The 11,069-nt window shown below is 55.8% G+C and overlaps 6 protein-coding genes across 6 annotated transcripts; all 6 read right to left on the bottom strand.

Moving 5' to 3' along the window:
* Positions 1 to 114: 114 nt before the first annotated feature.
* LMJF_21_0110 (conserved hypothetical protein) lies at positions 115 to 696 on the bottom strand (the record flags this gene model as incomplete). The annotated part of the gene is made up of 1 exon (XM_001682891.1): positions 115 to 696. One exon carries the CDS (start codon positions 694 to 696, stop codon positions 115 to 117), a length of 582 nt encoding a protein of 193 aa, XP_001682943.1.
* An 899-nt stretch (positions 697 to 1,595) lies between these two features.
* LMJF_21_0100 (conserved hypothetical protein) lies at positions 1,596 to 2,051 on the bottom strand (the record flags this gene model as incomplete). The annotated part of the gene is made up of 1 exon (XM_001682890.1): positions 1,596 to 2,051. One exon carries the CDS (start codon positions 2,049 to 2,051, stop codon positions 1,596 to 1,598), a length of 456 nt encoding a protein of 151 aa, XP_001682942.1.
* An 888-nt stretch (positions 2,052 to 2,939) lies between these two features.
* LMJF_21_0090 (conserved hypothetical protein) lies at positions 2,940 to 3,491 on the bottom strand (the record flags this gene model as incomplete). The annotated part of the gene is made up of 1 exon (XM_001682889.1): positions 2,940 to 3,491. One exon carries the CDS (start codon positions 3,489 to 3,491, stop codon positions 2,940 to 2,942), a length of 552 nt encoding a protein of 183 aa, XP_001682941.1.
* Positions 3,492 to 5,347: 1,856 nt separating this feature from the next.
* On the bottom strand, positions 5,348 to 7,000 carry LMJF_21_0080 (conserved hypothetical protein; the record flags this gene model as incomplete). Its single annotated transcript, XM_001682888.1, has 1 exon — positions 5,348 to 7,000. One exon carries the CDS (start codon positions 6,998 to 7,000, stop codon positions 5,348 to 5,350), a length of 1,653 nt encoding a protein of 550 aa, XP_001682940.1.
* Positions 7,001 to 7,611: 611 nt separating this feature from the next.
* Positions 7,612 to 8,469, bottom strand: LMJF_21_0070 (conserved hypothetical protein; the record flags this gene model as incomplete). The annotated part of the gene is made up of 1 exon (XM_001682887.1): positions 7,612 to 8,469. The coding sequence occupies one exon, from the start codon at positions 8,467 to 8,469 to the stop codon at positions 7,612 to 7,614; it is 858 nt and encodes a 285-aa protein (XP_001682939.1).
* A 1,049-nt stretch (positions 8,470 to 9,518) lies between these two features.
* Positions 9,519 to 10,793, bottom strand: LMJF_21_0060 (conserved hypothetical protein; the record flags this gene model as incomplete). The annotated part of the gene is made up of 1 exon (XM_001682886.1): positions 9,519 to 10,793. One exon carries the CDS (start codon positions 10,791 to 10,793, stop codon positions 9,519 to 9,521), a length of 1,275 nt encoding a protein of 424 aa, XP_001682938.1.
* Between the last annotated feature and the right edge of the window lie 276 nt (positions 10,794 to 11,069).

Below are 11,069 nucleotides of genomic sequence, written 5' to 3'. Positions count from 1 at the left end.
TCACCAGCGTGCGTAGGCGTGGCAGTGCGGCAGATGCGCGCCCTGCGCACGTGGCCGCCGCACTCGCTGAGGATCTGAAGGGGAAGGGGCTCGCCGGTGCCGCTGCCATCGTTGCTACTCGATTGCGCGCTCTTGTTGCACCATGGCCTTCTTATCTTCGGTGCACCGCTTCTTCTCCAGGCGGCGCGTTTTTCTGTCACGGTAGATCTCGCCAAAGTCTGACCAGTAAAAGATGGGGGCGTTGTCACCGTACACCATCATCTTGCGATAGTGGTGCAGACCGCCAAATGACAGATACATGAGGCCAAGGAGAGGGTAGTACCACGAGACGCGCCGCAACCACAACATGGTGAGCCCAACACCTACACTCACCCCGTACCCGAACAGATGACCTACAAGCGGCGTGGGTGCAGCAGTGATAACGCTGGCAACGGAGAAGTACATGCCGCTGATAGCGCAGAAGGGAATGGCCAGCAGCGACGGAGCACGGATGCCGTTGTACGACATGCTAAGGTACTTGCGGAGCATGAGCTCCTCTGGGAAGCGCTGTGTCAGCACCATCACCAAGGCACTGCCCAAGCCCATGTAGAACGAAGGCTGAGCAAAGACAGTCGTCGTCACAGTCCGCTTGTCGAGCGTGCTCTGAAAGACGCGTACCTCTTCGCGACCGGATAGCGAGCGGGGGCTCTCCATCATCGCGGCAGCAGACCGGCGGCACCACGCTAGAAGGAAAGGGGAAATGGAGCGCGTGCGCGCAGGTGTGTGGATAGCTCCGCAACGAACAAAAGCCTTCGACTCTGCAGCAATGGGTTCGAGTTGCTGAACACACACGCTCGAGGAAGAACAGGGCACTACAGTGAATGAGGTGTATATATATATATATATGTATGTGTGTATGTGTGTGCCGGGGTGAGCGGGAGGAAGGTGATTTGAGGACGGAGAAACAGGGAAAGGTACGGAGAGCAAGGGAAACACACAGCAGCGCGGTGCGTACCTTCCGTGCGCTTCACTTCGACAGGCCAGCAATCGCCAGGGGAGAGCGCCAAGACAAATGCACAAAAGAAAGACAAGGGGAGACAGAGGGGGACGGCATCGGCTGCGTTGGCACCGGTGCGGAGAGCACCGCTGCTGGAGAGAGGGACACGGGGAGTGGGTATGAACGCTGCTCCATGAAAGGCGCAGCTTTGGACAGCTCCACAAACTCGGGCAGCGTGTATGGCTCTGCGCAGAACTTGAGACGGAGAGGCACACCACGGCACTCGTCGGCAACGAGCAGATCACGCCCCATTCGGACAACTCCATGTGCACCGATATACCCTATTTCAACGCCCATGCTTAGCTCCACAGTGGAAACAACAACAGAGTCCAGCACTTCCTGCTCAAGAATCCCTCCTCCCCACTTTCATGCACCCTGACCTCCGTTTACACATACACACGTGAGAGGGGCGTCGCAGAGGCTGAAGATACGCGAAGAGGGGGAGATGCACGCGGGGATAGAGGAGACAAGCGGCAGGGGACGCACCCAAGCTGACGGCCGCCGGTAGAGAGCGTGCCAATGCCAAAAAGCACGACACGCACATGCGAACAGCTGCACCTCAGAAGACGCGAAACTCAAAGTCGCGTTTTTTAGGAGGCGCGAGGGCGGCGCCGTACTTTCGGTCGCTAGAACGCTCCCATTCCTTCAGCGAGGAGGCCTGACCGATGTCGTTGTTCGTCGCTCGAAGACGCATCGGTTGCACGCGCTTGTTCGAGTGGTCCTTGATACGAAGACGCGACATGTACAGACGCTGGTACTGCGGCTCGATGGGGCGCCAGTAGTAGCGCATGTCCTTCACATCTATTTGCCGGCCAATGCGACGGCGGCGCATCTTTCCCCCGAGCGCCACCCAGACACGCGAGAAGGGAGGGCCCATTTCCTTGAAACGCATCTGCCATACCTGCATGCGGTGCTGCGCGAAGTATTCCTGCGGCTTGAGCACTACGCGACGCCCCTGGCGCGTGATCTCCTCGCATCCCGCCTTGGGGAAGCAAATCAAGCTAATGCGAAACATCGCACCTAACGACTAAAAAAAGGGGAGGGACAGAGCGTTGGTCCACTGCTGCCGTAACACGCGGTTACGCGGCTTAGGGAACGCTTGTCACTGCGGCGACAGCAGCAGCAGTTGCTGCAGTGCTGCTTCGAAAGGCAGGAGAGACGAGACTTGGCGCTGCTCTATACAGCGGCGCCACTAAGCTCCAGGCAAAGAAGAAAACCGGCGAACAACAACACAACGACGAGAACGAGCGATGGCCGAGAGGGGGAGAGCGGGAGAGAACATGACAACGAAGAGAAGAGAGCGTAATGGCGGCAGTGTACAAAACAAGCGCCAGCCAGCCGCAGACGAGCGGTGAGCGCGTCGCAGGCGGCACTTCCCGCAGTGGGGAGGAGTTGAAGCCACTTTACTGCGGCCGTGCAGTAGGGAGTTTGTCGCAGTTCTTGCCGCACCGAGCCTCCTCTGTTGGGGAGTAGGAAAAGGGGCTGCTGAGGACCAGCTTTTCGCCTCCTCCGATCTCCAGCGACTCTTGTTATCGTCTCCCTCTTCGAATGCAGCGAATGGCCGATACAGTGCGCAACAGAGAGGTGGGGAGGCGCACACCGACACGATGCAGGGAGGGCCCTGAAGAAGAGGTTGGGCGGAGGCACACACACACACACAGCCACGCCCTCAGCTCCTGTACTTGATGCCCCTCGAGAGGAGCAGCAGTGGTAACAATACAAAATGTGCACGCATCTAGCAACATCTAGGGTGAGAGGAGACATCTGCGCAAGGGGGGGGCAAAGGGGAGTAAGAGACCGTACACAGAAGTATCGGGCGAAAAAGAAAGGAATGAGACAGCCCTAGTCTAAAGGCGGAGCTGCATCCTTCGTTAAGGGATGTGTGGCATGCGTTCTCCTTCTCTCAAATGCGGTAGGTGCGTGATGAGCTTCGTGCCAGCTGAGCAGCGGAAACGGCTGATTGACTGGGGGCCGCGTTGCCGTACCGGATTTGCAGCATCTTGCTCAGCTTCCACGAGTAGGCTACCCACGTGACGAGGAAGCCGATGATGAAGCACAAAAGGGTGAGGAACAAGGAAATAGCCTGGAGCAACTCGGTCCAGCCAAACGTGGTGACCAGCCACAGCTCCAGCCACGCCATTGGGAAGCCATGAGCGAGGAAGGAAATGATTATGCCCAGGCACAGCGCATTACGCCGCGACACGGGCGACATCTCATTGCCGTGTGCATAAGGCCAGTAGATGAGCGGCGCACTCACTCCCGCAAAGATGAGAACACCTATGCAGCTGAAGGTAATGTACGCGTTGGAGCCATACACGCCGTAGTATTCCCGTGACGGCAACAGGTACAAGATGTAGCACATGATGTTCATGAGATCGGTTATAATGAACAGGAAAATGATCATCAGATGGGCGCGCGGCCTGGCGTTTTTCCAGTTGCCGTACTTGACATCCATATCTCTACGCTTGTGAAAGGGAGAAAGGCTCTATGAAAATGTGTGTGTGTGTGTGTGCGCAAGTGTTTTGAAGGGGTGGGGGCAGTGCGGCCACCCAGTTGCCAAGCCAGCGACAAGAGAGAAAGGAGTGTATGCCAACGGCTCTCGCCACAAGGCGCACTTTACCCCTCACGACTATCTTTTCCTTGCGCCCAAGAGACGAGAGAAACCCACATGTGCGTAAAGCGTTGGCAGAAGCAGAAGATAGTGATGGAGGGCAGCGCGGAGTGGGGGGAGAGTAGCTTAGTTTGGAGTAGGCGGTGATGAAAGGGCAGCAGAAACAGTGCTGGTGACAGTCCAGCAACGGAGTGTGAAATACATTAGCGCATTGTATTATTGAAAGAGTAGCGGAAGGGGGGAGGGCGACAGCTACAGTCACTGAGTGCCGTCCGGTGAAAGTGCTTAGTTCATAGAAAACCTTCGTTATCGCAAGGTGCAGCCGTGGAGTTGGGGGGGGGCGGGTGTCTGAAAGGATGCACAAGGAAGAGCCGTGACAGCCTGTGAACCCCGCTTACCGTTCACTGCGCACCGCACACCTGCTCGCCCTGTTCGAGGACGGGGCGGGAAGAGGGAGCATTTATCGATAGAAGAGCAAGAGACCCGAAGGGGCGCAGAAGAAATAGCAACAAAAAAGAGAGCGGAATACACACTCGCACATCTGCATCTCAGTCGGACACAATGCATGCAGGCGGCGTGTGCAGAGGCACCAGAAAGCAGAAAGGCCCCGCGCCATATATCATACTGGACTAACACAGTCGCGTTCACACCGTTTCCTTTTGTGCCCTATTTGTTTTTCTCCGCTTTATTCTGATACCCACTCGACTGGCGCTGGCATCCTCTCTCATCCACCTGACACTGATCAAACAGAACAGAGAAGGGGCACATGAATGAGACGAATGGGCATGATGCCCTAAAAAGAGCACAGCATTCATAAACACCCCTACCTCAGCACACACCCGCATGCATTCATCTGAGCATCAGCGGTAAACGTGCTGACGGCTTGTAATGTTTTGTAGGGCGTAAAAGTCAATGGCGAAGACGACGATATCCTCATGGTTTGAGCAGCTTTTCTTCATTCACCACCTTCCAGACGTGTCGAGCAGCATAGAAGCTGCTCACGACGAAGGCAAATACCATGTACCGTGGGAAAAAGGGAGAGAAGCACGAGGATAAAACGCACACTCGAAAAGCGTGCGACACAGCGAAGAAGCCTGCGAAACATACAGGGAAGAGGGACATGCCACAGCCGCACACGCACACACGCACACACACATACACACAGACACACACACACAGACATGCACGCACAAAAGCCTTGCATCGGCAACTAAGTTGGAGAGAGCGGAGTCCGTTGGTCGGTGGAGAGAGAAGATGATAATATAATGATAAGGCAAATACGCATGTACACACATAATCACGAAAGCATCGAACAAAGAGATATGAAAGATAAGAGTCAGCGCCCTATCGGTATGTGTGTGTGCGTGTGTGTGTTGGGGGGTGGGGCATGGGCTTGAATGGGTGTGCTGACTTTCCTTTTGTCCCCTCTTCGACGACACACGGCTCGACTACACGAGTGTGTGTGCACGCAAAGATTGCCTGCACACACGTGCCCCCGCTTCGCGACCCCGTACAGAGAGGGAGAGATACATGCGCTTCTAGTATCACCTAGGAATCACTGTATCCTTCGAGAAAGAGAAGCCAGCAATGACACCGATATACCCCCGAGACGGGAGGGAGTAACGCGAAGAGGTCCACAACTGAAATCGATGACGAGAGCAGTGCGCGAATCAGTAGCTCTTTTCTCCTCCCCATTTCTTCTAACAGTCTTCCTCGGCGTTTTGGAGCAGGTAGGCATGGTAGGAGCGGTTGTAGCGCTGCTTCACGGCGGCCGTCAGCGCCACTGCGACGGTCATGCCAAACGAGTACGCCACGCTCATTGACTGGCCTGTGAAGAAGCGGGAGACAACCTGGTAAAACACGAGGGCGCCGACGTTCTCCATGACAGAGATACAAATCCCACTAACGCCTTCCTCCACGGGAAACGAAATCTCTGCCACCAGCTCGTAGAAGAGCGGAGCCGCGGCACCATTCCAGAAGCCGCAGAGCGCCGTAGAAAAGAAAATGAACGACTGGCCCAGGTTCCACAGAGAGTAGCTCTTGTCGTTCGGCGTGCAGGCTATGAAGACGAGGTTGCACAACATGTTCATGGTGATGCAGAAGAAGATGACGTACTTCATCTGACGTGAGAAATACAGGTCCACCACATAGGAGGAGGCGATACCTCCCGCCACGTAGGCGATCATGCCGAAGAAGCTCATGATGCCGATGAACTCCTCCGAGTAGAACTTGGAGTAGGTGTCGGCGAAGAGTGAGATCCATGCCGAGAAGCCACCGCTCAGCCACGCGTACACAACCAGCAGGCACACACACGACGGAATGGACCAGAGCGAGCGCAGCTGCGACACCAACGATATGTCCTCCTTGGAGTGGGCCACAACATCGCCATCGCTCTTCGACTCTGACACGGCACTGTGCTGCAGCACCGTCTGCTCCTTCGTCTCCGTGCATATCCCCGCCGACACCGGCTCCTGCGGCATGATCACCCAGGCTAGACTAAGACCAATGGCAGCCATCAACAGCTCGTAGACGGTCACTGCGGAAAAAGATAGCTTCTTCGTTAGCGTGGGGATGAAGATGTAGCACAGCGAGTTGCCCACACTGTTGAATAGCACCGCGGCCGCGGTGGCACGCGTGCGCTCCTCTGGTTCGAACCACGTGGCTGACAGCGCCGAGACAGCGCCGGTGGCGACAGGAGAGCCGACACCGCTGAAAATTTGGCCAATATTGAGCATGACTAGACCAAAGGTGGACTTGTGCGCAAAGGCGCCAACGAGCTTGAAAGCAGCGCCCACAATCTCAGCAGCCGTGCCGATGCGCACAGCGAGGCGCAGCCCGTCATACCTCGTCACCAGCTTCATTATAGGAATGAACGTACAGAGGAAGACAAGTGGCTGCCACGAGGACAGCAGCTGCAGCGACCGGCTCGTCATTCCATGCACATTCGTCTTCAGCCAATTGGCGACAGGCTCGAACATGAGCCAGGCAAATCCGTTGTTCATGGTGAAGACGATAAAGATAAACAACACCTGGTGCTTCTTCTCGAAGCAAGCGAAGAAGTCTGCAATCGTCATTTTGTGGGGATGTGTCCAGCACGGCTTCTTGTTAGACCTCTGGTACGCTGTGCTACCAGTTACACGGTGGTCCGTGTGTGATGGTGATGGTAAGAGCCCTCGTGTATGTGTATGTGTTTGAGTGTGTGTGCTGAATCGCTTCAGGGAATGGGAAATACGAGGGAGAAAAGGCGCACGCCAGCTGCTGCAGCAGTGAAGAGAGCGAGTGATACTTGTGACATGTTGTAGTTGTATGTATGCCGTGTGTTCAATAGTCACCCCCCCCACACATGCACACATGCACACATACACGCAGGAGCGAGTGGGACAAAGGACGTGCGAAAAGCGAAAACGACACGAATCCAAGCGATAGAGAGAAATTAGGGCGAGATGGAGAAAGGGAGAGAGGGATCGCACCGCCGAAGGTGGTGGTCCCCGCTGTGTGGCGGTAGAGCCATACATGCGCTCATACACGCTCTGGAAACCACCTTGACAGCACAATGGTGGTCCACAAGACAGGCTGAACGTGCTATCGAAATCGAAGAGATAGCGGGGACGTTTTTTTCACGGACAGGCAGCTGCAGGGGGTGAAAGTAAGGGTGCGCGATGACAACCGACGTGTGCGTGTGTTGTCGCAGTGCTGGACGGCTATCGTGACAGCAGGGAAGAAAAAGCACACACCGTGAGAGAAGCTTCTTTATAAGCAGAGCTGACAGGTAAGGGTGATGGGAGTGGAGGGCTGTGCGCACGGAGAAGCCGGGCATGTCTTCCTCACTTGTGCTGTTTCCGATAGAGAGGCTGGCAGTGATTCGGAGGTAGCGCTGCGTGCCTTACCTCCATGGCGGAGAAAAAAAAAACTGTCCAGTCGCACGACGAAAGGGAAGGGGGGATGCGGCAGCTTAAAACCCTCTTCACAGTGTCAAGGTGCGCTGGCGTGCCGGTGCCGCGCGTGTGACTTGCAGGACGCTCTTCAATGCCCTTGCCAGCGGTCTCCACGCAAAGCGAAGCAGAAGTGCCAGGAGGAGGAAGGCAAGAATGCGGATGGCATCATGCCTCCAGTTTGGTATTCCGGAGGACAATGGGGCGACTGCGCCTCCTCGACGCACCTCGGTCGAGGTGCCCCGCTGTGTCCCTTGCTGTTTGTCTGGGGCGAGTGCAGACGACATCGACGAGGCGGGAGCTGCAGACACAAAAGGCACAGCCACCACACTTTCCATCTCTCGGTGCCGCGCTGCCTCTTGCCAGCACGTGGCCTCGTACTTTTGTAGTTCCTCTCGAGTGAAAGGGGTCAGAATAGCATCCATCGCCTGCGTGTTGTATGCTGCGAGGACGTGCTTGTGCCCGGACTGTGCGGCGCACTCGATCTGGAGAAGAACGACCGCACGAAAATGAAGGTGAAACGTTTTCTGTGCGTTGCCCGTCGAAAGTCGGTCGCGAAAGCGCCTTCGGAATGGATCGGCCTGCTCGTCCGCCGCAGCTGCTAGCGCTAGCCAGTCGGTGACGAAAGCTAGAAGGTATTCATCTGCAGCGGATGGGTCTAGTCTCTGGAGACAGTGCCCGCCGCTGAGCGCGATTTCTACAGGCAAAACGCCGTCGAATGTGTCACGGATGTGCGTAAGAAAGGTGATCACTCTTTCGTGGGGTGCTGCGCCTGTGCCGTAGAGCTTTGCCAGCATAGTCATGCCTTTGGACTGCGTGATCGTCCTTGTAGGGTTGAAGAGTCGAAGGCAGCGGGAGGTGGCGTCAACGCATTTCGCGGCGGACTCCATCAGCCCTGTCCATGGTGAGAAGCCATCATGGGACTGCGTTGCACTCTCGTCGTGCTTTCTCGCCGCCGTGGCGAAGGCAAGAAGCGTGCTCAGCTCGTCCTCCAGCCTCTGGTGCGCCACGTACACGAGGCGGAGTCGGCCCTCGCGTGACTCACTGATGCCGCCACCGGTTTTCTGAGTCGCTGTGCTCACAGTCATTCACCACTACTGGCACGAGAGAAGGGTGTATTTCGAGTAGCGTAAAACTGCGCAATGACGGACGCGGTTGAAGACACAAGTGAAAAATGCAACAAAAGACAGAGAGAGGGTAACATCAACGGATGCGTTGCTGCCTAAATACAGGTATGCACATGTGCCAGCAAGCAGGCTCAATTTGAAGCCCTGAAAGAAAACACCGGAGTATCATGGATGCGCGGCCTTCCGTCCTCCTTTTCATGGCAGATTGCTGGCGTTGCTGTGACCATGCGTCTACGATCAGTGAAAAGGAGAAGGAGAGGTGACATAGTCGACGAGCACACACGTCCACCCGGCAGCAGCGCTCGTTGGATGCGTTCTGCATCGACTAAAAGGCCGTGTGCGAGTCCGGTATGGACAGCATTCGTGACGTCAAAGGGAGTTGAGGAGGTGATGATGAGCTATGCGGCTTTGAGGAAGCTGAGAGAGAAGTGTAGCCCACGATCGACACGCGCAAGAGGAAAGAAGAAGCGCAACAAAAAGCACATACACACAGAGGCATAGTCACGCGATCAAGCAACACTGCACGTTTAGTGAAACAAAGAGAAGGCGGTTTCAACAAGAGTCGGAAGGCGCGTGGAACTGCAGCAACAGAGCGGAGAGTCAAATATTTTAACAAGGAAAAAACGGGCTGTACATACTCTGATATGGGAGGGGAAGGGGGAGAGAAGGGGCCATGCGTGTGCGTCCCAGCCACCCCCGCCCCTCCCTTCTTCCTCTGTTTTCTGATTATGCGAGCAGATCTCACCACAATATCGAGCAAAAGAAACGCAAAAAAGACTCTCTCGATATTACTTCTCCGGCCACGTGGCTCATTACTGCACAGTAAGCACGCCAACGTAGCGCAGTCGAAGTGAAGGAACAACAGAGTCGCCCTTGACGGCGGGACGAAGCACGACTAGGCAGCCGTTTTCTAATGCAATTACTATGTCGCCGTTGTCCTCCGCCTCGAAGGTGGTGACGCGGCCCTCCGGGAGGCAAAAGCGATGCTCCACCGAGAGCTGCACCTCGCCACTCGCCTCCCCGTCTTCTAAGTTCCACACACCAAACGTCCCGTCATCGCTGGAGGTGAAAAAGGAGCCGTTCCCGTACACGCTGGCGGCCACCATTCGCACGCTAGAGACAGTGGCGCCGTGGCCTTTGTACAAAGCCACGCGCTTTCCGGTTCGCACGTCCCACTGTGCGACGTACGACCCACAGTCGTTCACACCGTTATGACCGGTGAGCAGCATGTATGGATTTTCGGGAATTGTTTCACAGCAGACCGGATAGTAATTCATTCCTTCGATTGTCTTGGAGAGGTGCAGGTCGCTGTACGTGCCTTTTGTACGCACATCCCACAGACGAACCGCCAAGTCTTCGCCGCCCTGCGCGACGCAATTCATGGATGACATGAAGCGGACAAAGTGCACAATGTTGAGCTTGACATCCCCACAAAACAGTTCCTCAGCCCTGTTGACGTCCCACAGGCGCACTGTATTGTCTTTGCTGCCCGACACGAGGAGGTTGCAGCCAGGGTTCGTGTCGATGCTGGTCACAGTAAGCGCGTGTCCGCGCAGCTCCGCAAGGGAGCTGTCCGAGGTTAAATTCCACACCTTCACAGTCTTGTCGCGGCTGGCCGTGGCAAACACTCCCGACGAGGTCGGTGTCGTAACGCAGTTGATGTCGTTTTGGTGAGCGTGTACCCAGCGCTGCATCACGTGGCCCGTCTCGTAGTTGAGCAGCGCCACACTTCTGTCCTCGCCGGCTGCCAGAATATGCCGCGGTCGCTGCACCTGGGCACACGACGCCACTGCAAGCGCTGCCTTCCCGCGGGCAAAGACGGAAGTGAACTGACGGAAATCTTCATGGAGCAACTCCGACAGTACAACAGAGACGACGGGTTTCAGCATATGCTGGAGCGCCTCAATTTTCTTTACCACAGTCATTTTCTTAAGATCAGCTACCCTCTCATTGTTTGCCGGAGGAGACGGCACATCCTCCGGCTTGGCGTACTGCTTCGTCCTGTATCGGTTGAATCGTTTGTTACCAGAAGTGCCATTGCTGCGATTGTCCACCACCTCGCCGGTCTTGGTGCACGTATTTCCCATCTTTTGACGCTTCGAGGAAGAAATGAAGCCGTACACACCAAAAAAAAACGACACTTTTTTCGAGGTGTGCCGCTGCCTGAAGCGAAGCGTCTGCAGTTGTACAAGGGAAATCGTTTGCACGAGTGACGGTCTCGAAGTAAGTATCACTGGCCGGCCCCGTCTCTGTAGAGTCCCTCCGTGTGACTGCGAAAGCAGGAGTCGCTCTTTTCGCTATTTCTGCTGCACCAATGAGTTGAGTATAAGGGGGAGAGAAGAGGGAGACTAGTGCGTTGTGTA

This window comes from Leishmania major, chromosome 21, assembly GCF_000002725.2.
Source record: "Leishmania major strain Friedlin complete genome, chromosome 21".
NCBI lineage: Eukaryota > Euglenozoa > Kinetoplastea > Trypanosomatida > Trypanosomatidae > Leishmania > Leishmania major.
This window is presented reverse-complemented; position numbering and strand designations above follow the sequence as displayed.